Source organism: Culex pipiens, chromosome 3 (genome assembly GCF_016801865.2).
Source record: "Culex pipiens pallens isolate TS chromosome 3, TS_CPP_V2, whole genome shotgun sequence".
Lineage (NCBI taxonomy): Eukaryota > Metazoa > Arthropoda > Insecta > Diptera > Culicidae > Culex > Culex pipiens.
In genome coordinates this window covers 70,483,573-70,511,310 of record NC_068939.1, presented here as the reverse complement: position 1 = coordinate 70,511,310, position 27,738 = coordinate 70,483,573, and the positions used below count along the sequence as shown (strand labels likewise).

At 34.8% G+C, this 27,738-nt stretch overlaps 3 protein-coding genes across 3 annotated transcripts in view; 2 read left to right on the top strand and 1 right to left on the bottom strand.

The window, feature by feature from the left end:
• The window catches only part of LOC120419990 (RING-box protein 2), a 96,175-nt gene that overhangs the window by 35,869 nt on the left and 32,568 nt on the right, over window positions 1-27,738 (bottom strand). The gene's annotated exons all lie outside the window — the stretch shown is intronic.
• Window positions 6,924-8,126, top strand: LOC128093625 (beta-1,3-galactosyltransferase 5-like). Its single transcript, XM_052711157.1, has 2 exons — window positions 6,924-7,655; window positions 7,710-8,126. The coding sequence occupies exons 1-2, from the start codon at window positions 6,959-6,961 to the stop codon at window positions 7,976-7,978; spliced, it is 966 nt and encodes a 321-aa protein (XP_052567117.1). The 5' UTR covers window positions 6,924-6,958; the 3' UTR covers window positions 7,979-8,126.
• LOC120419988 (facilitated trehalose transporter Tret1) overlaps window positions 25,292-27,738 on the top strand; it is a 32,326-nt gene continuing 29,879 nt past the window's right edge. The window contains exon 1 of the mRNA XM_039582866.2: window positions 25,292-25,896. Within this exon, the coding sequence (XP_039438800.1) occupies window positions 25,822-25,896 (75 nt within the window). The 5' untranslated portion in view covers window positions 25,292-25,821. The remainder of the gene's footprint in view (window positions 25,897-27,738) is intronic.

Genomic DNA, 27,738 nt, shown 5'->3' with positions numbered 1-27,738 from the left:
TCCCTGCTTAGCTTTGGTAGATAGTTAAATTCTCCAGTCACTCGGTTAGTAACAATTACATGCACGCATGCACTTTTAAGCATATGCATTAGAATGGCTCGAGATGGTCGATTTTTCAGAACATGTTTTATTCGGTTGCTTTTAGGCCTCTAAACAACTCCCCGAAATTTGGGAGCGATTGGTTGCGTCCACACTTTGCGCATTGCATTTCAATTTTGTATGGGAATTAGTATGAGAAAACCCTCTTTTTTACATTTTGGTTTTTATCATTTTTATTTTCCTCTAAAGTTTTCAAACCAATTCAATAGCGTTAAAATTGAGAAAATTCTCTAAAACTTTCTCGAAGAAAGTATTGTGCTATCTTGCTCCTGTCAAAGGATACAGCGTCATCAAAACTCTTCTAAAACGTGATTTCCGAGTAAAAAAATCAAAATGTAAAAAAGACAGTTTTTCTATACTAAATCCCATACAAAATTGAAATGCAATGCGCAAAGTGTGGACGCAACCAATCGCTCCCAAATTTAAGGGGGTTGTTTTGAGGCCCAAAAGGCATCAAAAAAACTTTGTTCTGTTTTGATTTGATCATTTTTGAATTTTTCCATATAACGACGAGCCAGTCTAAAATGCATGACCAACCGGTATGATAAGCTACGATAAACGAACCTGACATCTGCAGCTGGAGCTGCCGTATTGTCGTACTTTACCATGTATTATGAAGATCAATATTTACCTGGAATGAAAAAAGAAGATAAAATCAAGGTTAGGTTTAGTTTAGTTCCTCAAGATATTTAAAAATAATTACTTTTGGTTACGATTTGTTTAACAGACCGATTCTTAGCGAAGCTACACCAAAATGTCACTTTTTTCAATTTTCAATGTGATTTTTAATATGAAAGATTTCATTTTTATTTTGATCCAATAATGGCAATGTGCTTTAAATGCGTTTTCTTACCTCAAAAGCCAAAAATATTGACCAAATATGGTCTGCAAGCCATTGAATGGGAGAGGAGTTTTTTCATAAATCTGCTCCTTTCGTTGTCCCGTCACGAAAAGAAATGGCTGGCAAAAACTCAAATTTCAACCAATTCGTTCAGTTCAAGGAGCAAAAGATTCGTTTTTTAATTTGTGATAATGTGTAGAAGAGCAAAAGTTTTTAAAAATCAAACTGGCAAAACTGTAGCGATTTTGGTAGTGTGCCTTTTAAAAGTCCAGTTTTACGATGTTGTCCCGTCACGCTACATTTTTATTTCAGGGGAAGCACAAGTACTATATCGTCAGCTGTGTGCTATCTTGTGACAACGACCATTTAGTACTATTCGAGAAAATCGATTTTTAAAGTTTGATGATAAATATTTTCAAAACTATGAATGGTAGAGCAAAACCTTTTGAAGCAATCGGTTCGTATACTATCGCTTAACAAACGCTCCAAGTTTCAACTAATTTGGTTACACCAGTTGAAAGCTACAGTAAATTATGTAATCAAAAATCTGAAAAGCACGTGTCACAAGTGTGTTTCGAAAGTAAAATTGTACTACGTGTCACAAGTGTGCACAGAATTCCCATACAAACTAAAATAGACATAAATCAATAGTTTAACCGACTTAATCAGTATATTTTCAAAAACAAAAGATTGTATTGCTTTTAGAAAGTGTGTATCAACATAAATTTGTGAAAAACAAGACAAATTTTCCACATTTTCCAACAACATGTATGACGTGTCACAAGTGTGCACGATCATTTTGATGATAAATTGGTCTATGTCACAAGTGTGTATTGCGATATCCGGGAAACGGAAGCGAGTTTCCAAAATCGGGTTAAAGCATCTTGTAGTGTTGGTTAAGTATAGCAAAACGTCATCATTAACTCATTTTCGACCAAAATGGTCTATGTCACAAGATAGCACACAGCTGACGATATGGTTCATTCTGCATGATATTTCTTTGTAGAAAAATCAATTAGCTTTCCAAATATGTAATAACATTGGGGGGTTTCTTCTTTTATTTTGCTACTACAGCCAAAACGCTGAAAAAAACTGGGATTTTTTTGAAAAGGAGCCGAAGAATCGGTCAACATACACATCTCGACACTTTTGAAGTTGATGCCAGTGAATGCTTCAGCTTCGTAGAGGTTTGAAAGATTTGGGCTCCCTGAACACGCTCTAGTCGACAGAATTGATTTTTTGTGAATTGTCTTCCCATAAGTAAAATTGAAAATTTCGGGTTCGGGTGCTATGGAATCATCTTTTTGAATAACCATGCGCACCCCCTTATTTTTGCTAACACCTTTGATAAACGTGGGTGCGCATGGTTGCTTGAGTATAAAATTTATATTCGAATTTACAGTTTTATTTATTGGCAGAGAATTCCCTGAAATTTAATTCTTTCGATTTGAGCATGTTCAGAGATCCTTAATTTAGCAAACAATTTCGAAACTTCAGTGTTTACTGATATCAGCCTAAAAAAATGTCAAGTTGTGTTATTTGTAATGGTTACCCAGATTTGAAACTTTGAACTCCTGAAATGGTTTATCAGACTTTCAATTATTCCTCAGAATTTCATTGAAAAAGAATACTAAACGTGCTTCATGAACTTAGGTCTATCAAATTTTGAAAATCAGTGAAATGCGAACTGTCAACTATTTACATCAAAGATTACGCCTTTTTCAAAAAATACTTTAGAATTGGCATATCTCATCCAGTTTTAGGCCAAACACATTGAAATATTGAATTGGGTTTAAACTATAAATTAAAAAAAAATACTTTATAGATATCTGACCCGGTTAAAAATGTTTCGAAATACCTGAACGATCTCAAAAAACTAAAAAGTAAATTTTGACTGAACGTAATAAATAAAAGCATATCCCTCAATTAATTTATTTGCAAAACAGATCCCTCGATCAAATACAGAGCAGCATTTACTTGGTAAACCGTGTGGGCTCTTCCATGCACGCGCTTGCAGGCAAGTACCCAAGTAACCGCGAGGCACTAAATAGCGGCATTAAATCAGCATTATATTGGCATTTAATACCAGCAAATAATGCTTCAAAACATTAAATCAGCACTTTTCCCTTGAGAAATATTTCAAGTGGCGCACAGTGATGCCGATTTAATGCCTCACCGAAAGCTCGAACAAAAAAACTGCTTTATCGACGTCAAGGCTGGGGGAAAAAAAAGGACAGCTAGCTGCTCCACACACTTGGTGGTGGGCCTCCTTTGTTTTTTTTTCTCCTGTTGCGTTTCATGTGTGAGTGTGACACTTTGATGTTATTCTTGCACCCAAGTAACCACAAGCACTAAATTGAAGTATTTATTCAGTACTAAATCAGCACTCGAATGCTTTGAAGTAGTAAATAAGCTTTGCGAATGCCTCAAAGTACCAAAACTTTGCAGCATTACAACTGGCATTAAATCACCATTTACGACCTTGAAAATGTGCTTCAAAGCATTTGATGTTTATCAACAAAGTAACCCATCCATACGGGAAACATTTCAGCCAGTCACGCTCTTATTGACTTTTATCCTTCTCCCGTTATACTGTTCCAATAAGCGTGCGGGCTAAGGCGCATTTCCCCCAGTGTGCAACAATTTTATTTTTGCGTGAACTGGGTTCAATTCCCGCTGACTGAAGTGTTTTTTTTTTGTTTATTTTTTTTGTGGAAAAATTGCAGCCTGTAATTAAGCCAAATTTTTCAAAACATATGCCCATAGCACAAAGGACATTATCAAAAGTTCTCTGGTAAATTGAATGACTTTTCTCGCAAGCAAAAAGCTGCTTTCCGGAAGTCTGATACACTTTGTGAAATTTTGACAACCGTGGACCAAGCACTCCTCGGAAAAACAGTTTAGGTTAGCCTTTAGCCATTACTTGTCCCTATTAACCCCAAGTCTTCCGTAATTGATTGTACTGTACTTGACTGGATGGTCGCAATTTGCTGAGTGACTCGTAAATAATTTTCGTCCAACAAAATGATAACGGGTTTTTCTCATGAACCAGAAACTCGAAACAGCAGAAAGAAAGTCTTCCTTAATGTTCGATGCATCAACCACATCGATTAAAACTTTCAAAACAAACACTCATTTCAGAATACATCAGTTGGCTGGCGCGCATCCTGGAGATCGACGAGCAAAATGCAAGAATAACATCAAAGTGTCACACTCACACATGAAACGCAACAGGAGAAAAAAAAACAAAGGAGGCCCACCACCAAGTGTGTGGAGCAGCTAGCTGTCCTTTTTTTTCCCCCAGCCTTGACGTCGATAAAGCAGTTTTTTTGTTCGAGCTTTCGGTGAGGCATTAAATCGGCATCACTGTGCGCCACTTGAAATATTTCTCAAGGGAAAAGTGCTGATTTAATGTTTTGAAGCATTATTTGCTGGTATTAAATGCCAATATAATGCTGATTTAATGCCGCTATTTAGTGCCTCGCGGTTACTTGGGCATTTTGCTCGTCGATCTCCAGGATGCGCGCCAGCCAACTGATGTATTCTGAAATGAGTGTTTGTTTTGAAAGTTTTAATCGATGTGGTTGATGCATCGAACATTAAGGAAGACTTTCTTTCTGCTGTTTCGAGTTTCTGGTTCATGAGAAAAACCCGTTATCATTTTGTTGGACGAAAATTATTTACGAGTCACTCAGCAAATTGCGACCATCCAGTCAAGTACAGTACAATCAATTACGGAAGACTTGGGGTTAATAGGGACAAGTAATGGCTAAAGGCTAACCTAAACTGTTTTTCCGAGGAGTGCTTGGTCCACGGTTGTCAAAATTTCACAAAGTGTATCAGACTTCCGGAAAGCAGCTTTTTGCTTGCGAGAAAAGTCATTCAATTTACCAGAGAACTTTTGATAATGTCCTTTGTGCTATGGGCATATGTTTTGAAAAATTTGGCTTAATTACAGGCTGCAATTTTTCCACAAAAAAAAATAAACAAAAAAAAAACACTTCAGTCAGCGGGAATTGAACCCAGTTCACGCAAAAATAAAATTGTTGCACACTGGGGGAAATGCGCCTTAGCCCGCACGCTTATTGGAACAGTATAACGGGAGAAGGATAAAAGTCAATAAGAGCGTGACTGGCTGAAATGTTTCCCGTATGGATGGGTTACTTTGTTGATAAACATCAAATGCTTTGAAGCACATTTTCAAGGTCGTAAATGGTGATTTAATGCCAGTTGTAATGCTGCAAAGTTTTGGTACTTTGAGGCATTCGCAAAGCTTATTTACTACTTCAAAGCATTCGAGTGCTGATTTAGTACTGAATAAATACTTCAATTTAGTGCTTGTGGTTACTTGGGTATACACGTTACACAGCAAAGCTAGTATATCGTTACTAGGAAGTAAATACACGTTTAAGCGTGGCTCGCGTGGTTGAACTTGAACCGGACCACCAATACCAGGGCAGCAGCAAAATTTCGAGATGTTTCGAGTACACTGTAAAAAAGAGTAAATATTGAATGAAAGATTTACTCCTTCCATTATTTTTTTTTTTACTTTGCAGGGTGTATTTTTATGATGAGCTTGAACTGTGCAAAATATTATACACAGTTAAAAAATCATGGTAATATGACTTCTGAGAATGAGTACATTTTTTATGTCAGAATAAAAATCTATAACTTTACCTATAAACACGTGTAAATTTACCTCTTTTCCAATGTAATTACACTTTTTCAGTCTGAATTGAGGTAACATTACATCATTAAAGAGGTAATATTATAACTTCTAATTTAACATCTTCCAAATTTACACAATTTACACAATTGTTACTGTGTACACTAAGAAAAAAACTGAGTAGTGAGTATTTAAAAGCGACTCCAAAAGAGGACAATTGCAAATAGATCAGGGCCATTTTTGTAGATACATCATTATGCAGACGAGCATTTTTTGTAATTTTTTCGAAAACAGAAATCAAAATATAAATGTTTTTTTTTACTGTCCCAAAAGAATATTAAGAGAAAGACGCTGTGCGGACTGACAAGTGCATGGTTATTAATTGGCCTTGAATTACGAAAGGTGTTTCAACTAGTCATTAAAAAAATCGCTTCGACTATGTGGAAAGGATACTGGGTTAGTGGTGTTGGAGGGATTTTTAGTTGAATTGAAACTTCTAGCATGAACGGTTTTAATCATTTAGGTGGTCATTCGAATACGAAGTTCAAGTTGACAAAAAAGTACACAATTTGCCTTCCACACTGTGGAAAGGTTTTAGTTCTGTTGCAACGGAAAAACACAGAATCTTTTTAAAAAAAATCGCGTCTCGGAACCCTGTTAATGAAACAAGACCATTTTTTGGATATGTTAGGGGAAATAAACCCATTCCCATCACTCTAAGCGGTGGTGTCTAAATGATGCTCGATAATCCGGGGAGTTTCTTGAATTTTACTGAAACCAAGAACACCAACCAGTGAAGCAGCTTTTTGTGAACATTTCTGTTTAATTTGACTTTTACCAAAAGTTATTTCTATTGCTTTTACAAGCATTATACAAAAATATTATCATTGTCTATTTTCGTCTGACGAGAATGATCAGATTATTGAAACTTCAAACTATTTTTCTATAAAAGCCCAACTTTATAATCATCTGTCGAGTGCAAACTGGAGCGATCAAATCGGTTGAACGGCGCGGGGTTATAATTTTTTTAAAGTGGATTTTGAGAAAATTTACGCAAATTGTCATGTTTCGGACCGCCTTAATGGCCAAACAAAAAAAAAAAAGAGTATAATTTTAATTATTAATATAAAAAAAATATTTCGGCAAAGGCCCGATCCGGTTATTGCTAAATAGCAGGCATTGAGATTTGGTACAACAGAACAGAACTGACAGCAAAACTTATTTAGTGATAATGGGTTTAATCAGATAGATTTCTTCAGTAAATTGAAATGATTCCTCTCCGGTAAGTTAATTTATCATAACTACAAGTTAACGAAAAACTTATATATTTTAATTGCACACTATAGCTCAAAATGAACTCTCGCCGTGGAATCGTCAAGTGTTTACTAGTTTTAATCACAATTTCTCTATTAAATGCGTGTTTACTGTTCTCTTTAACGCAAATGTCCAGCGAAGTAACGTGTAACGTCACAAATTACCTAACGCTAGACAACAAAGCTAAATATTACTACGAAAAAGGCCACTCCAACAACACGCAAGTCTTCGAACGAATATGTCCCGCCAATGGAGAACCGGTACAGCTGCTGATCCTGATCGCAACAGCCCCGGTAAACTACGCCAAGCGGATGGCCATCCGCCAGACCTGGGCAGGTCATTACGGACTTCGGCGGGATGTTGCGGTAGGATTTATGCTGGGAAGAACCGAGAACCCGTTTATTGAGCGTTCCCTGAGGAATGAAAATCACCTGTACGGTGACATGATCAGGGGCAACTTCGTTGATCGGCCCCGAAATGTCACGCTCAAGACAATTTCGATGCTCGAGTGGACCCTTAAGTACTGCTCCAAGGCGAACTTTCTGCTTAAGGCGAACGAAGACGCTTTTATCAACGTTGAGAAGCTGTTGGAATTTGTGGGGAGTCTGCTGCATGAGGAAAGGTCGATTTACGGACAACTGAATGTTTGTTCAAAGCCAATTCGGAGTGGGAAAATTAAAAATCAAGTCAGTTGGAAGGATTTCAGTGGTCCGTTTTATCCGCCTTTTTTATCTGGTAATATTATCAAAAGTTTTAGTCAACTTAAAAGTGAGAACATTTCTTTCACAGGAACCGCCTATCTTCTACCATCGGATGTAATTCCGGAGCTGTATAACCAATCACTGAACACGTCTTTCTTCCGCTTCGAAGATGTCTTCCTAACCGGCATGGTCGCCGAAACGTTGGCCATTCGTCGAGTCGACGCCAAAGAGTTTGGAAGCGTTTGGATGCCGTGGGTTTCACCCTGCAAACTAAGAAAGACGATCGCCCTCGAAGGTAAAGGCCAACACCTGCAACTCTGGGAAAAGCTGCTACGTCCAGGTGTATGGTGTCAGTAATAGAACCAAAATCAGAACAAATACCCTCGATTCGTTATGAAATGCCCCTACAAAGATGTAAAATAAAACAAAAGCCCGAATCACAGGTTTCATCAGACTGAAAATATGATCACATGCAGAACGTCACGTAGTTGATAGCCGCTGGAAAGAAAGACGATGTTGAGTGGTCCCTGTCTCAACTGTTTCTTCGAATTTTTAGCAGTAATTAAATTATGGTGCACGCGTCATTGTTGCGTCTCTCTCTTCGTCTCTCAAACCCGACGCCATCACCAATCAAGCAAATTAATTTGATAAATTCAACGCTGCTGTTAAGAAGTGGGTGCGTCACATGTAAAGAGTTCTTTGAGTGATAAACAAACTAAAAACTAAAAACTAAAAACAAAAAACAAAAAACTAAAAACTAAAAACTAAAAACTAAAAACTAAAAACTAAAAACTAAAAACTAAAAACTAAAAACTAAAAACTAAAAACTAAAAACTAAAAACTAAAAACTAAAAACTAAAAACTAAAAACTAAAAACTAAAAACTAAAAACTAAAAACTAAAAACTAAAAACTAAAAACTAAAAACTAAAAACTAAAAACTAAAAACTAAAAACTAAAAACTAAAAACTAAAAACTAAAAACTAAAAACTAAAAACTAAAAACTAAAAACTAAAAACTAAAAACTAAAAACTAAAAACTAAAAACTAAAAACTAAAAACTAAAAACTAAAAACTAAAAACTAAAAACTAAAAACTAAAAACTAAAAACTAAAAACTAAAAACTAAAAACTAAAAACTAAAAACTAAAAACTAAAAACTAAAAACTAAAAACTAAAAACTAAAAACTAAAAACTAAAAACTAAAAACTAAAACAAAACTAAAAACTAAAAACTAAAAACTAAAAACTAAAAACTAAAAACTAAAAACTAAAAACTAAAAACTAAAAACTAAAAACTAAAAACTAAAAACTAAAAACTAAAAACTAAAAACTAAAAACTAAAAACTAAAAACTAAAAACTAAAACTAAAAACTAAAAACTAAAAACTAAAAACTAAAAACTAAAAACTAAAAACTAAAAACTAAAAACTAAAAACTAAAAACTAAAAACTAAAAACTAAAAACTAAAAACTAAAAACTAAAAACTAAAAACTAAAAACTAAAAACTAAAAACTAAAACTAAAAACTAAAAAACTAAAAACTAAAAACTAAAAACTAAAAACTAAAAACTAAAAACTAAAAACTAAAAACTAAAAACTAAAAACTAAAAACTAAAAACTAAAAACTAAAAACTAAAAACTAAAAACTAAAAACTAAAAACTAAAAACTAAAAACTAAAAACTAAAAACTAAAAACTAAAAACTAAAAACTAAAAACTAAAAACTAAAAACTAAAAACTAAAAACTAAAAACTAAAAACTAAAAACTAAAAACTAAAAACTAAAAACTAAAAACTAAAAACTAAAAACTAAAAACTAAAAACTAAAAACTAAAAACTAAAAACTAAAAACTAAAAACTAAAAACTAAAAACTAAAAACTAAAAACTAAAAACTAAAAACTAAAAACTAAAAACTAAAAACTAAAACTAAAAACTAAAAACCACTAAAAAATAAACACTAAAAACTAAAAAACTAAAAACTAAAAACTAAAAACTAAAAACTAAAAACTAAAAACTAAAAACTAAAAACTAAAAACTAAAAACTAAAAACTAAAAACTAAAAACTAAAAACTAAAAACTAAAAACTAAAAACTAAAAACTAAAAACTAAAAACTAAAAACTAAAAACTAAAAACTAAAAACTAAAAACTAAAAACTAAAAACTAAAAACTAAAAACTAAAAACTAAAAACTAAAAAACTAAAAACTAAAAACTAAAAACTAAAAACTAAAAACTAAAAACTAAAAACTAAAAACTAAAAACTAAAAACTAAAACTAAAAACTAAAAACTAAAAACTAAAAACTAAAAACTAAAAACTAAAAACTAAAAACTAAAAACTAAAAACTAAAAACTAAAAACTAAAAACTAAAAACTAAAAACTAAAAACTAAAAACTAAAAACTAAAAACTAAAAACTAAAAACTAAAAACTAAAAACTAAAAACTAAAAACTAAAACTAAAAACTAAAAACTAAAAACTAAAAACTAAAAACTAAAAACTAAAAACTAAAAACTAAAAACTAAAAACTAAAAACTAAAAACTAAAAACTAAAAACTAAAAACTAAAAACTAAAAACTAAAAACTAAAAACTAAAAACTAAAAACTAAAAACTAAAAACTAAAAACTAAAAACTAAAAACTAAAAACTAAAAACTAAAAACTAAAAACTAAAAACTAAAAACTAAAAACTAAAAACTAAAAACTAAAAACTAAAAACTAAAAACTAAAAACTAAAAACTAAAAACTAAAAACTAAAAACTAAAAACTAAAAACTAAAAACTAAAAACTAAAAACTAAAAACTAAAAACTAAAAACTAAAAACTAAAAACTAAAAACTAAAAACTAAAAACTAAAAACTAAAAACTAAAAACTAAAAACTAAAAACTAAAAACTAAAAACTAAAAACTAAAAACTGAAAACTAAAAACTAAAAACTAAAAACTAAAAACTAAAAACTAAAAACTAAAAACTAAAAACTAAAAACTAAAAACTAAAAACTAAAAACTAAAAACTAAAAACTAAAAACTAAAAACTAAAAGCTAAAAACTAAAAACTAAAAACTAAAAACTAAAAACTAAAAACTAAAAACTAAAAACTAAAAACTAAAAACTAAAAACTAAAAACTAAAAACTAAAAACTAAAAACTAAAAACTAAAAACTAAAAACTAAAAACTAAAAACTAAAAACTAAAAACTAAAAACTAAAAACTAAAAACTAAAAACTAAAAACTAAAAACTAAAAACTAAAAACTAAAAACTAAAAACTAAAAACTAAAAACTAAAAACTAAAAACTAAAATCTAACATGGCGGAGTAGGCAAACTGTCAGACGCCAAAAAAAGAGCGTATCTTGTCTAGTTTGTTTGTTTGTCGTAGTCTAATACCTCCTTAACTATGACAAACAAACAAACAGACGCACTTTTGGCAGTTTGCCTTGCATTTGTTTGCAGAAACGTCAGCCTGCATTCAATTTGTGTTGTTTGCGAGTTTCAGCAAAATGTCAAACACAAAACAGGCGAGAAGAATTTGTTTATTCGTTTGTCAAAGTCTAATACCTGCTTCACGTATTCCAAAAAGGGTAACTTTTTCATTTAGAGCTATTTTTTTATTTTAATATGTCGTGTTTTTGTATCTTTGCTGGGTTAGAGTGTATTAAAATTTTAAAAAGTTTAAAAGAATGTTTGATGTATGTCAAACGAGCTATAGCTAAAAAAATATATTGAAAAATATGGTCGTTGGCAAAATTTAAAGGGGTCGTACCTTTTCTCCGTCCGAGATATCATCAAATCGACCTTGAATTCGTGATCCGGGACCAAAAGTACCTCTTAGGACAAAGATTCACGGAAATCGAAGAGGGTTCGGGGCAACTTTTTTTTCGATTTCTTGTGAGTTGGCAAAGAATTAACTAAATAAATATAAAATATAAATAATTAAAAATTACATGAAGTTCAAATCGAATGATCGAAAGTTAAAATAAAATGGTGTTTTTTTTTAAATTTTTTTATTGTTTTGATAACAGTTAAGCATAAAGAGAGGAAGCAACGAATGTCTGAAAAAATGATCAATGATCTAATTTGTTTTGTTTCGAATGGCCAAGGATGCTAAATTAAATGACGCACTCCACGACTTCGACCTGTTTTCGTTGCAAATTTCGTCCGAATGAATCGTCGTTTATTACCCTTCAATTTTCGTTTCCAAAGCGTCAACCAATCAACAGTTCCCGCCTTTTCAATGTTTGACGATTTCCACTCTGAATTAAGCAAATTGTTTGTTAACCTGTGTGCCATTTTAAACGAGTGTTTTGGCGTTTCGCGGGTCTAGCTAAATTTCACGAAAATAAAAACAAATAAAGCCCCCCCTTTAGCATTGGCCCCAAATGATGACAATCATCTTCACGCTATACGCGTCGAATCGTCAGAATAGATACGCCAATAAATTTGAGTTAAGATGGGCTGTTTACAGCGGGTGCTAAACAATGGCTCAAACAGTTAATTTTTATAAGACATTTTTGCCCTCTAACCAAGAAAAGTGATGGCCAATCATGTGAGGCGAGGTTGCTTTTTTTTTATTTCAGTGCTGATTCTGTGTTCCGCTTGATTTATTTTCGGAACGGATTCTTCGCAAATTTTCATGTCCACCTTTTGAAAGTTAAAAGTGATGGCAGCCGGTTTAATTTGGTTTTTGGTCTTGTGACAAAGTAATCCCAACACAACAATAGCACATTCTTAATTTAACATGATCTTTGTAGGGTTAAAATTCCTTGTCACAATATTCTATCAGGAGTCCCAATGAAGATTTTTGTGTTTGTTCTTAATTTCAAAGTATACTCAATTTGAGTCAGTTCCGCCCCTAGCAACCCCTCAAACATGATCAAAGTCACGAGATCTCTTTACCCCGAACCAACCTCCGTTGCGGTTACATCCGTTCGTCAGATTCTCGACAGGTGTGTCCGCGCTAGTGTTGGTGCAGCAACTTCAAACAGGTAAGACCAGATCCCTGTCGCTCATACATCATTCATGAGTAAACTCAGCCAATTCCGATCGATTGTTGTATGTGAAACCTTTACACAAGAACAAAAAAACTCTAGTAACCAATCGTCTATATGCACACAACTCACACACATATACAATGGTTTGCGAAGTAGTGTAGTCGGTCAGAGAGTGACCTTCAAATTTTTGTACTCTGATGTGTGTTGTGTCTCTTTTTAGTAGCAAACCACCCTGCTGTTAGGTGTTCATTTTTATTACTAGGTATTTCTGGTCAATTGAAAGTTTGCGTGTCAACGGCCACGTAAAGGCCCCGCGACCACGAAAATGACAAGCCATCGAAAAAGTGCTGATGTCTCGAGCGAGTAATTGTGTTCTAGTTGGGTCGTAAAGGGATGCATTATTTGATAACCCAAATTGTACAGTTGACACATTTTAAAATAGTTATTTGAAGGTTTAGAATATCGATGCTTTTGTGCTCTCTTGTACTAAGCTTGCTGGCTTTCCCATCTAGTTAACGCAAAAAATTACAGAGGCTAGAAATATATACCAAGTGTTGTTTCAGTCATGATTTTAGCATTTTTTTTCGGAAAGAACACAACAGATAACTTTTGAACATTTAATTCTTAATTCTGAAGGTTTATCTGTACAGCTGTTAAACTATGTTATGATATCCTACGCTCGAAGACAATATGTACTAATTAGTAGAGAATAGCTAAATATTTAAACTTCTCGTCGTTCTAACTAGAACAACAAATTTGTCACATTTGACGTTTCTAGAGTATACGCGATAATCGAGACTGGACTTTAGTTCGTAAATAATCCAAGTTCTATTTGACAAATAGGTTCCATTTTTCATATATTTTTATTTTTGTATAACGTTTGCAAAATATGTCGGTATGAAATCGCAACAGAGCCGTATTCACCTACAATTTTGATGGAAAATTATAATGCAATACAAAAATAAAAAATAAACCTGCCAAAATAAAAAGAAAAACGAATGGTTGGAATAGCAAAAAAGACTGTAGCTGGACTAACAAAACCAGCTGGGAAAATAACGTCAAAACAAGCTAAACCAGTCAAAAGGCAGGATGAAAATAACTGATTAAAAAATGACGGAATTTTAACCAGCTTGAAAATTTGAGTTTTAGGGACTCTTTTCCTTATAAAAGATGGATTTTTTGCCCCCTCCTCCCCCTCGTAACAAAATTTCAATACAAAATTCAAAAGTTTTGTAGTTATGTTATTTAGCGTAACACGACCTTCAAAATTCAGCTATCCTCATTTTACAAAGATTTTAGACATCAAAATTGTTAAATTATAAGTTACGGAAATTGCTTTCCGCATAATTGATCGACGCCACCAACATTGTCAGCACAGCCGACAACAGTAACCCAAACTGCGAACAAAGCTAAACTTCGTTTACCTCGCCGCGATTAAAGCAAGTAGCTCGATTAATGCTCAGTAAGCAAAACCTCAGTACCTCGTGTGTGAGGCTCTGGGGGACTTTTCGATCACAATGAAATCAGAACGTTTTGGACAGTCAAACTCAACACTTTGGAGTAATCAATTAAAAGAAACCCACCCTTTCATAATGGACGTTTTATAACTGGCGCAGTCGAGTCTTCGCCGGAAGGTGGCTGTGCCCAGTGATTGAAGTGGTCGTTCGCGAAAATCTCGGTAGTGAGACCGAAAGTGCAAGTTAATGCGAAAAACACGGCAGTTGTTCATTCAGCAGAAATTCGTCACCAACGGCTCTGGAGATCAGGAGTGAAGCAGCCAAGGAAATTACCTGGTGAAGCAGCCACCGACCGAAGAAGATGAACCAACGTTATCCGCTGGATACTTCGGCAAGAGGCGTGATACCATCGTGTGCACATCGCGAAAAACTCAGATCCGAGTTCAGGAGCGCAGCACGACATGGATTTCAACACCTTCGACGAGGAGGACAAAGGAACAGCGTTACCCGGATTTTCAACAAGCAACAAAATTTAAAGTGAAAAAAAAATCTAAATTCAAAATTCAAAAATATTTTTCCAAATTTGATAAGTTAAGTGAGTGTGTGTGTGAGTAAAAACAAAATCAGCAATTCGGAAATCATTTAAATAATTCAGCATGATCAGATTAACTAATTTGACAAAAGGAAAAAACACGATTCAAAATTTATTTTTTTAGAAGGCGTGTGAGTGATGAAAAAAAACAAAGAAAACCATTTCAAAATTATGCAGCAAAAAAAAATTAAATTAATCGAGTGTGTTTGAAATTGTAAGGAGGAAACATTACAATGAAATAATAGTTTGTTTGTAATAGCTAATTACAAGTCTCAATTTGTAATTCAGAGTTACAGAAATGTAACAAACGAAGATGTAATTAAGGATTACGTAATCTTTGATTACAAATATTTGTAACACTTAATTACAAAACAGCAACAACTATAATGTTTCAAACATCACCAAAGAAGCTTGAGATATTTCAAACTCGCTAAGTGACCTGTTTGGTAGTTCTTTCCGATGGAAAATTTATGTGCAGTCGATACGGATCGGTACGATCCTTTCTTGGTGAGGGAGCAGTTACGGAAATTGCTTTTCGCATAATTGATCGACGCCACCAACATCGTCAGCACAGCCGACAACAGTAACCCAAACTGCGAACAAAGCTAAACTTCGTTTACCTCGCCGCGATTAAAGCAAGTAGCTCGATTAATGCTCAGTAAGCAAAACCTCAGTACCTCGTGTGTGAGGCTCTGGGGGACTTTTCGATCACAATAAAATCAGAACGTTTTGGACAGTCAAACTCAACACTTTGGAGTAATCAATTAAAAGAAACCCACCCTTTCATAATGGACGTTTTATAACTTATATATATACGCTCGTATATTATACGCTCGTATTAACAGTTGATATGCAATATTAGTAAAAAAAATCTTACGAACACAATATTTGAAGCGATTTTTTTTTGCATCGAAAATTCATAAAAAACTCAAATATGTTTCAATTAACCTAAACATGCTAAAAGTGATTCTCATCGGTAATGCATTTTAAATTGATTTCAGTTGATTTCACTTCAATTTGCATGAAAATATTGAACTTTTAGGAAAACATTATAAAAAGGTCGAATTTGAAAAGGTCAAAAGGGGGTTATCAACCGCCCAAAATTTTTTTTCGAAAATTTTTATTTTTCCCGTGTTCAGGAGGTCATTTTGAGCAACTTTTGTTCTACGAAAAACTTGACTTCTCTTGTTTTATGTTTTTCTTGTTTTATTTTTAAGTATTTTAATTTGTCCTTATCTTGTTTAGTTTATGTATGTTTTAAGTAGTATTTAGCCTTTTCTAATCTATTTTTTTTTGTTTTTACAGTTACTTTTTCAATTTTTAACCTGTTTTTTAAATTTTCTGCTATAAAATGGCACCATTATCATTTAACTTGTAACAAAATGCGTAGAGGCATAGTCTGGGACACTAGAAAAAATACTGCATACTTCTTTTTACTTAAAATATAGGAAATGTTAGTAAAAAACACAGCCAAAGTTGACCCCTAAAAAATTACATTTTTAAAAACATTTGCAAAATCACATAAAACAAGTAAAACTTCCAACCCATAAATTTTCTAAAATTTTAAGGGTTCTTCTTTCCAATGCTTTTTAAAGATCAAAAATTGGTTGAAAAATTGATTTTTGGCGATTTCTTAAATCGAAGCCCGTCTAAAGGCGGGGTTGGATTGTAGAGGGTTAATCATTCTTTTTACAAAAATATTTTTAAAATGAGCCCAAATGCATTAATACTGAAAAATGCCGATAAAAATGTGTTTTAAACTTAACTGATTTCAGCTATTTTCATTAAAATGGAGATGTTTTTTTTGTAAAAAATACCCCATGTTTTATGCAGACATTGAAGGGACATACATTAAAAAAAAGAATAAAGAAATAATTTTTTTATAGGATGGATTAAAACAGGATATATAACTTGCAAAAAGATGTTTTTTTGCAATTCGACTGTGAAACTGTCAACTTATCCTGTCATTCTTGAACGACGTAATAGCCTACTTTTCTGTACCAAAAATAACAGAATCGAATAGCAACACTTTTCAAAATAAATGCTGAATAGTTCTACTTTTCAGCACTGAAATGGGTGCTGAAAAGTTGAACTTTTCAGCACTTGTTTCGAAAAGTAACACTTTTCAATATTTTTTTGATTTAAACGATTTATTGACAAAATACATGAAAATTTGACTTAAAATTTCACTCAATGGGTGTTTTTCGGATTTGCAAAAAAATGTTGTATGGAACTCGTTGCAAAACTTGATTTTTTCAGCACTCTTCGTATTTTTCCAACTCGGTGAACCTCTTTGGATAAATGTACGACTCGTGCTGAAAAAATCCTCTACTTGCAACTTGTTGCATAAACTACTATTTCAGCACGAGTCGTACATTTATCCAACGAGGTTCACCGAGTTTGATAAACACGACGAGTGCTGAAAAATTCAAGTTTTGCAACGAGTTCCATACAACATTTTTTGCAATTCCGAAAAACACCCATTGAGTGAAATTTTTAGTAAAATTTTCATGTATTTTGTCAATAAGACGTTTAAATAAAAAAAAGTTGAGATGTGTTACTTTTCGAAACAAGTGCTGAAAAGTTCAACTTTTCAGCACCCATTTCAGTGCTGAAAAGTAGAACTTTTAAGCATTTATTTTGAAAAGTGTTGCTATTCGATTCTGTTATTTTTGGTACAGAAAAGTAGGCTATTTCGTCGTTCAAGAATGACAAGAATGTTTTTGCAATTCCGTCGTGAAACTACTTACTTTTCCTGTCATTCTTGAACGACGAAATAGCCTACTTTTCTGTACCAAAAATAACAGAATCGAATAGCAACACTTTTCAAAATAAATGCTGAAAAGTTCTACTTTTCAGCATTGAAATGGGTGCTGAAAAGTTGAACTTTTCAGCACTTGTTTCGAAAAGTAACACTTTTCAACATTTTTTTGATTCAAACGATTTATTGACAAAATACATAAAAATTTGACACAAAATTTCACTCAATTTTCAGCACTCTTCGTATTTATCCAACTCGGTGAACCTCGTTGGATAAATGTACGACTCGTGCTGAAAAAATCCTCTTTTTGCAACTTGTTGCATAAACTACTATTTCAAAGAATGGATAAACTCACAAAAATGTTAGATGTGCCGTTTCTTTTTTACGAACTGCTCTGCTCATGTTCACATAAATGTCCCATATACAAAAACAGCAAACTGGGGAAAACGAATTTGAAGTTTGTCCCACACATAAGGCTAAGTGTTAAGTTTTCGCGAAAAAGCTTGATTTCCTCCTGATTTCTAGAACAAAGTACTGGGTGTTGTAGGCTTTTCTGAAATATCACACGATTTTGCATCAATAACTCAAAAGCGATAAAAATGCATGATATTCAAAAAAGTGTCCACGTGGTTTATGGATGGTTCCTTACGATTAATTTCAAAAAAAAAGTAGTGGAAAAAATGACAAAAAATAGTTTGGAAGTTAAGCTATTTATTTGAAAGAACTGATCACAGAAAACGCGGAGTTGATATAAAAGTCTGATTATTTCCGAACATGAGCCAGTTTTTCTAGATTTTGCTCGGTTTGTTCAGAGGTTGTATCGAGGTGCGCCAATTAAGATGAAACTTTCAGCGATTTTTGTCTATACATGAGATGAACTTATGCCAAGTATGAGCCAACTACGATAAAGGGAAGTGAGGTAAAACGAGCACTGAAGTTTGAGGTTAAAAAAACATAAAAAGTAATAAAATAGCTCGATTTTTTGTATAACTGGAAGAAATCAAATTCCCTTTGATATTTTTAAAGCGCCAATATCTCCCAATCAGCTGTTTTTTTTTCAAGAATTTATGTTCAGAAAATTTACAGTAAGTAAAATTTTGTTCCCACCAATAATTGCAACTCCGTCAAAAACGTGTTCCCAGCACCCAATTAGTCAAGTTCGGACTTTGTCCCCGTCCTTCATGTCTGGTGGATACTCAATACCCTGGAATTGTGTCGACTAATCAAACCCAATCGACTGCCGGGCGACTAATCCGAGTGAAGTGGCAGTTTGTTGAATCGTCGAGGGGTTCGTCACTACCGAACACACCCACCTACTCACGTGATGATAGCTCTGACTTCAGACGGTAATTTCCCAACGTATGACGCAAGTTACATCATTTTTCGAATCTTCCAAAATATCTTGCTACAGAAGCGTAGCGTTCGAAGTGTAAGTTGTACAGACTTCTACGAACTCCATGTTCTCTCTCTCTCTGTCTAGCTTCGTGGTGTACCCGGTATACAGTAATACCAGGAACACCCCCCTTCGCTTCACGGAAGTACGGTGAACTGCCACGAGGTGGTGCGCCGTGGTTCACCTTGTATAGTTACACATAGCTTGGTGCATTTGTCTGAGGTAGCAGGTGGCGGCGCGGAACCGAGGGGATTCCGAGTTCAAGTCCGATGTCTACACCGGTCTATGTGTTGGTTCAGCTTGCTGGTGTGTGCGTGTTTCGGAGGCTCGACCCAAGCTAAACCGGTATGCGTGGTCGGGGCGATTCGTTGGGGGCTCGTCTCTGTCTGCGCTATTGATGACGCAGTCCCGGCTGTACTTTTCATCAGCTTTTTCGCCAAGCGCGCGCGCAAATTCGTTCGTTGGTGTTTGCCCTCGAAAAATGTAAACGTTGACTAAATGTTTACATAATTCAGCAGCTGCGGCAAAGATAAAGCCAGGTTCACCGGCGCGGCGATCGCCGTTGACCGTACACCGACAAAGTGTATAGCCGATTGCCAAGAGCTGCGCCGTGGGGATGTTCAAAGATCGACGGGGAGTTCAAAGTCAACGGCATGAAGAGGGAACAATTCCAACTCAAACACGAACATTTTGCTGCTAACGTCCTCAAAGTGTTTCTAAAAGCATTGACGAGGCATATCGATTCATCGACGCGAAAAAGATAAGGCGAGTTGGCAATTTCGCGAAATTGTGCCGCTCACAGGTGAACGATGAGCGTCCGAGTAAATAGGTGGCTTGTCAGCGATCGTGTTTGACGACGACGACAAAGTGGCGATGTGTAAAGGTGTGCAATTATTAATTGACGACCACGAGCAGTGAATGAGGGGTCGTTAGCTCAGCTGATTCGTGGCTGGCTCGGACTTGACTACATACTTTTGCGAGCGGTATAAAGTCGATCGAATTTCACACAGTTGAATTGAAAAGTGGCTTGGTTAAAAATAGAACCTGTACCTTTGATATGTTGTAGACTGCTTCCGTGGACAGAATTTCGAGTATTTGATGGCCATGTCAAATTGATTAATTGGAATTTATATCTCGGAATGATGGGGGTAAGTCGGCCAAGTTAGTTAACACGGCCATTCTCTTGTTTTATACTTAAATATAAAGTGATTTTTTCAACTAATCAACGATAAGGTTACTTATGCTGACCAATACACTACTTTTTCCTTAACTTAAGGCCGTTGCAAATAAATAATTAAAAAAACTTCAAAATTGTAATAAAAATAGAAGTCTAATCAACCTAAAACAATCTAGAATGCATTTAGCATGTTTGGGTTCGTTTAAACATATTTAACCAGACGGGACAAGAAGAAAATTGTCACTCTTGCCCCATATGCTCGTCTTACCTCACTTTCCTGCACTACACAAAAAAAACCTTCAAAACTTAGATATTGAGGAAACTTATCAATGCAAAACAATCGGACATGTGTAAAAAGCATTTGGCTCGTAATTTCAATTTTCATACCTTTTTTGTGTGTTTCGGACTTCGGATAAGCGAGCCTGATCTATATGTTTTTTTCCGATCTGTGGTCTCAAAGTTAAAAATTTGCAAAAAATCAAAAAGTATCATATTTGATTAAGCCTCTACAACTAGAGGGTGACGATTCTCGAGATTTTCAATTTCTCGGGAATCGAGAGTTGAATTTGGCCATTTCCCGGGAATTCCCGGGACCCGGGAATTTATTTTGACTATGCCCATAGTGCCAAAAATTTAAAATGAAAAGTAATAAATTTGTTTCTTTCCAATGAATTCAACTAATTCATACTAATTCTGTGGAATGTTAATTCAAGTAGCCTCATTATTTTGAGGAACTATATAAAACCTTTTGATTTTTTTTTTCAGAATATAGCTGATATATAATTTCCCAGTATCGGTAATTTTTCAATATGATAAATAACGACTCAAAACAATAAATTAAACTGTTTTATTTTTGAAAATTCATTGGTAAAATATTTACAGTTATAAGGAAAACCCAAATGTCCACACAACAGATTGTTTTTAATAAAAGCTTTTCCCTCTTAGAAATAATCAAAAAAATATTTGAAAATAAAACATTTGATTTCATTTCTGGGGTGTAACTGCTAAATATTTTTTAAGGTAAATGTTCGGGTCCACTTTTTTTTGTTTCTCTTAATTATAGTTATTGGAATTTTTGACAAGTTAAAATTTTCACTTTCTGAATAAAAAGATAAAAGAAGCATTTTTTATTCGAAATTGAACATCGAACATTAAACATGTATCTCTGCAAACTGTAACAAAACTAAATAAACGTGTTAAAAAAAATAATAAAAAAATAATATTCAATTTTCTAAACAATTTTGAATTTTTCAAATGTATTTCTGATTAGTTTATGTAGTTTTCCTTCGATATTTATAGGTTTAAAATTTCCCGGGCGTCTCGACCGAATTTCCCGGGAATCGAGAGGTCCAAAGATGGACGATTTCCCGGGATTTTTTTCCGAGAATTCCCGCTCGTTACCCTCTGTCTACAACCTAACCCCGCCTTTAGACGGGCCTCGATCTGAAAAATTGCCAAAAATCAATTTTTCAACCAATTTTTGATCTTAAATGTTTTTAAAAATGTCATTTTTTGGAGGCAAATTTGGCGATGTTTTCTACTTTTCACCTTTTTTTGTATTCGTCAGAAGAGTGTTTTACACAGCAAAAAAAAGTAGAATTTTAGAATGTTGAAAATTTGGTAGGTTGAATATTAACTCTTTTTTGAGTAATATTACATAAAAAATTTGTAAAAACGTGAACCTGATGAATATTCATCAGAAACTGATTCATAAACTTTATAATTTTTAATAGGGGCTTATGGGACTCCAAACGAGACTTAACGCCACAAACCCGGACGAAATCCGTTCAGTCAATGCCGAGAAAATCGTGTGGACAAAACATATGTCTACACTAGGGTGCCCAGAATATGGTACTTTGTTTCAAAACCTCGCTCCACAAGCTGAATATTGTTCCTTGGGCGATTTTAGGACTCTGGGCCAAATATTAGCAAAATCGGTCAACATTTACTCATTGATACTCAAAGGTGAAGCTTGTATGGAAAAAATCAAAAAAATGTATGGAAAACCCATTTCTCTAACGTTTGGTCTGCACGGTGCGATACTTCCATCCAAATATTCCCAAAAGTGACATTCTCATTGTAAATTTAATGCTCTACAACTTTGTAGAACATTCCAAAACTGTAAAACTCGATCCTGAAAAGTTATTAGCGATTTAAACAAGTCTTTTTTGTATGAAAACATTTTTCTTTAGGCTCGGGTATCAATGGGTTAATCTCAACCAATTTCGATCAAAATTGGCAAAGATAACCCAAAGAATCGTTTTTCGCTTGTGGAGCAGGGGGTCTTTTTTTCTGGGCACTCTACTCACCACACATAACCTTCGGACTCCTAGAATCCTAGAAATGAGCAGAAACTTGCAAAAGAGACCACAAAACACCCCAGGGTCGTTAAAGTGGATTGCTTTGTTTTTGCTTAACCAAATCAACAGGTTTTCAAAAATAAAACAAAATATTTTAAAGGTCAATTTTTTTTAAAGAGCTGCTCATGTTTGAAAGAATGGAAAACCTCACCAAAATATTATGACAATCAAGAATAGGTTGTTTTAAAAGTCGCCTTTTTTTTTAAAGAACTGCTTATGTTTGAAAGAATCGGAAAACTCTCAATATTATTATAAAATATTATTACAGAAACTATTATTTTTTAGAGAATGGAAAACTTCTCAAAAAATTCTTTGGGAGTTATTCTGTTTATTTGAAGAAAAAAATTATAATTACCAAAAGGATGGATGAAGTCACAGAAAAATCGGATTTGTTTGTAAGGAAATATTTTTTCGAGAATATTTTAGATGTTAATTTATAATAATTATTATTTGTTTCATTTTTTCACATTCGACCTTTTGTTCATTCGACCGTATTTCGACCTTTTGACATTTGACCTGCGACAAAAGGTGTCCTTCGACCTTTTGTCGCACATCCATTTTTATCGGTTGGATTAGTTTATTTTCGAAAACGAATGAACGTCATGATTCGAATTCACGGACGCTTCGAAACCCGGACACTTCATCTTGTTTTATAAATTATTTGAATATAAGTTTGCATAATAATTGTCAAAACTGTATTATTTGATGAATTCTAACATCAACTTTCATTTCAAATTAGTTTTGGCGCTGTAGTAAATGTCAAAACAATTAAATTAAATAAAAATGTGAGCATACCAAAAAATGTGAAATATTTCATAGGCGTCTGAAGCACCAGGTAGGCAAAGCAGAAATTTGTGGTTCTGATTTCCTTAAATTCTAGCAATTTTTTTTATACAAAATATCGATTGTTTTGATGTGAACAGCTTATTTAAGGCCTAAAGAATGCCATTCACTAAAATTTCAGTCCAAATTTGTGCGATTCGTAAGCAAAAACGAGTGTCAGTTATTCGAATCAAAAGTGTATGGATTTCTATTCAGCTTTTATCAGTGTCCAGGTTTCGAAGCACAACAAGTCATTTTAATTTCAAAATTCTGATGAAAAATGGTTAGAAAATACATATTTTACATGCATTTTCTTGAAATTGACTGTTTATACCACATCATAATGAAATTTCTACACTTCCGACGTATTACATGTTTTTTTGCCAGCTATTACACAAATGATATGCAACTAAGTGTCCGAATTCTAATCATGACGCTATTTGCACTTGATATTTTGACAGATTTGGACTGCAAACTCACACAACACTGTCCCAAAACTGCCGTGAAACTTTGTCCTAAGAGGTTATTTTGGTCCCTGATCACGAATTCGAGGTCTATCTCGTGACGGTGATGCTGTACGACCTCTTTCATTATTTTTTTTGTATTCTAAAAATGACATGTTTTCACTAATTTGCAACTCGAAATGGTGAAGAGATAGAAATTTGGTGCCAAAATGATTTTATGTAACGCTGGACACCCGATCGATGGCGTACTCGTATAATTTAGAAAATCATCAAATAAAAAAAAATCGTGTAACATGTCATTTTATGGGAAATTCAATATAGTTTGCGAATCTGCAATAGCCCAGAAGGGTGATTTTTTATTAAGAGCAAACATTTTTCTTTTTAAATTTTGTGTTTTTGTAACTTTGCAGGGTTATGTTTTATGTTCTACCAAGTTGTAACATGATTTGGTATGTTCTACGAAGTCGAAAATGACCGTCTTTTGACAACTTTTTTTCCGTGAAATCGCGATAACTAATAATGGTTACAAGTGAATCCCATACTTATAAACATCAAAATTTGTGTAATTGTCTGCCCCCTAACTTTGTACAACATTATTGTTACATTCTTAACCCTGCAATTTTTTTTGAAAGATGCAATCCAAAAAAAGTTTTTCAGCTTGAAAACTTCATAGTTTTAGCTGCATCAAATCGTTTTGCCGAAATTGAAATGCCACTTAAAGTGTTGATTATCACGAGCACACACTCTTCTTACGCATTCGTTGTTTATAAAAACAGAAAACAGAGAATTTTGTTGCTCAATTCAAGTCCTCAGTTGCGGATGGCGCCTAAACTGATCAGAACGTTGCCAAACTGCAGTTTTCGCTGCAGTCGAATGTGCCAATGTGGAAGCAGATCGACTTCGAACTTTGCACGATGAACTAAGAAGTAGTTTTCGTTTGAAACAAGTTTAGTATTTTATAAAGTTAGGTAATGAATTTCATGTAACACACTTTAAAAATATTCAACATTTTTGCTTCCAACTAATTCTCATGCTTGAGTATTTCAAGCCGGTACCGGTGCCGAAGATATCTGACTGATTGCCATGCTATTCCGGCACCAGTTGCACCAGTTCCATCAACTCGAAGAAGAAAAATATACTGAAGGTCGTTTCTCTAGGTCTGCAGTCGTGGAGCAACGGGCGTTCACGACGTTCATCAGGTTGAACTTTTTCGTTCGTCTACCCACCGTCCATCCTATACCTTGTTGCACCTGTATTCGTACGGATCAACTCCGCGGCCAAACCGGCTCAGGTAAGAGCAAAAGAAAGGAAAATCCGTTGGAAAATTCCACTTTGCACAACACCAACACCACCGTCGTCTTCGTTGATCCGTTTGCGAACGTTCCAGAATCCAGCGTGTTGGGGGCTCGACCCGTCCTAAAAGAAGGCACTATGCTACCGGGTCATCATGGTGCGGCGTTTGGACTTTGAATGAGGGGTTCTCGATGCTCCGAGAGTTGCAACCCGTCACACCTTCGTCCGCGGAGCTGTATTGGTTCTCGCGGCCTGTTTCAATGTGTGCTGGTCGGTTTGTTTATTATAGGCTCGCGACTTCGCGCGCTCGTTCGTTCGGCGCTCGTCGGTCGGATATGCGAGAGACTATTTAAAGCTCTTGATGAACCTCGCAGCAGATATTTCATGAACGGAACGGCAAACGTGTAGGATAACTGCGCGCGAGGACAGAGTTAAAATCGCGCCGCGAATTTTAGATATTTTTTCCGCGAAGATCGAATACGTAACTTTTCCAGATTTGTTTGGAAACATTCGGTTTCGATGACCTTTGGCGATTTTCTTGGGGGTGGGTCAATCCGAAAATGTGACAGTGTTAATATTTTGAGAAAATAGTGAAATACATTTGTCGCAACCGACAATCAAACCCAAAAAAGAAGTGAAGCCTTCAAAAGTGCCTTTCAAGAAATCGTGCCTGATTTGTGCGCAAAAAAAAAAAACGCAAACGCCAGATATAACCAGCGACCAAACGTGTTAAACAAAAAAAAAGTGAAAACTCAACAGTAAATAAGTCGAGCACACAAAGCTCGAGCACGTGAGGAATCGAGTATCACACATTACGGAATACTGAACAACAAAAAAACCCGGTGACCTCCGGTAATTTATAACAACATCGGCTCGTGTAACCTGTTACGGTGCAGCAGCAAAAATGAGCTCCAACAGGCAGGGCGGTCCCGTGGGCCGCATAGTGGACAAAATCAAACGAACGATGACCAACGATGGGGTAAGTGTTCATCCGGAATCAGGACTTCAGCTTCCAATGGCCAAGGTGAAGTGATCCAACTCTCAAGTTCAATGTTCAACAGACTGTTACGTGTGAAGTTATGCACGCGAGGTGTCGACTGTGTCGGACGGGCGGGCAGGCGAATTCCTGAATGATTTGGCGGGAGACCGAAATAGTCCGGCTGTCGAAAATCCGCGTGACGGTATCGACAAGTGTCACATGGACCGGATGAGGGTGGGAGACCAGGGTGTAGACACTTTGAAATTTGGCGGGAAAATTGATATAATAATCAAAGCTAAGATTAGCAAACACAAAATTTTGCAGAAAACAAAAATTTAAAAAAAATCTTGAAATTTAAAAACTGGATTGGAAATCCAGCATGCCGCTAGTCGAAACCCATCCCCTACCGGTCAGTATTCCCAGTGAGCAGATTTAATCTTTTATGGGATCCGACTTTGCCGAGCCAGACAGGAATCGAACCCATCACCTTCCGCTTACATGGGAAAACCCGTAACCTCACCACGGTAGCTCAGCAAATTAAATAATAAAAAACAGGTTTTTGGCAACATGAAGTGATTTTTATACTGTCAAAATCGATTTATTTTTAAGAAAAATAATTTTATATTTTTGTGGAAATCGTCCATAAACAACGTAAACCCTTCGGGATGATGGGCAAATGGTCAGAGACCATCCATAAATCACGAAATGAACGAAATGTAGATTTTTTTATTTACTAGCAAAAAATGTGTAAATACAACGTATTTTTCTAAAACATAAAACCTTACAATTCACTCCGTGGTTTATGGTTATGATTTATGATACACCCAAAACTGGGCAACGGCATACGAGAGGATAAAGGGCACGGTTCGGTAATAAAATGGTACTCTGTGCGGACGGAGAGGATAAATCCCGAAATTACCGAGAGTACTTTACTCATGGGTTCATTTCGCCAAAAAGTTCATCTATCAAAAAAAAAAAGTACCGGTACCGAGACTCGAACCCAACACCTTCGGCAAATTGAACCGTGCCTTTGCCGTATGGGCCACCATGGTTCGGTGACTAAGTGGCGGTCATTTGTCCATATAAGCCACTCAATAGGATGAGCTGATGCAATGAACGAATGAACACGCAAGAGGACTATACTCTCGCAAAATAGTACTTTCTTCACGTTTCTTTTCGGGAGGACTATCCCCTCGTTCTTTAACTTTGGGTGTATATTTCGCGTCCCGCCCGTGTGGATCAATCGGACCGCGCACTGGACTCACAATCCAGAGGTCGCCGGTTCGAATCCCGCGACGGGCGCTCTAAAATTCTTTGTGTAAATATGGGTATTCGGCGCCGTCGCTCCGTGCCACACTTTCATACACTTAGGAGCCCAGGGCGACGAATTCCTTGTAGATAAAAAGGAAGACACTAGTGGTTGGTACTAGCAATGGTGGCCGACAGCTATAAAGTCAACTTCGTTCGTATATTTTCGTGATTATTATGAATTCTATGGGGATTCTCAAGGCGTTACGTCAGTGTTGAATGTCCTCAATTATTTTTTTTTTTTACTAAAACGTTCTGCTTTGAGGATGAATAAATAAATAATTCCTATAACAGGTTTTGGGGACTTAAATATATCAAAAATATTGCGGTGTTACCAAAATCAAGAAGATAATTTTGCCAAAGACGGATGTTTCAATAATCGGAAATGAACAAAAATGATTGATGGCAAAAACAGGATGGCACTGTATTCGAATTTTTTTATTTGTCTATATTTTTTTTTTACTTTCCTCACTGAGGAAATTCTACAAAATATCTCAGCAAACTAACTTCTGATTTTAACTTTCTAGACATCCC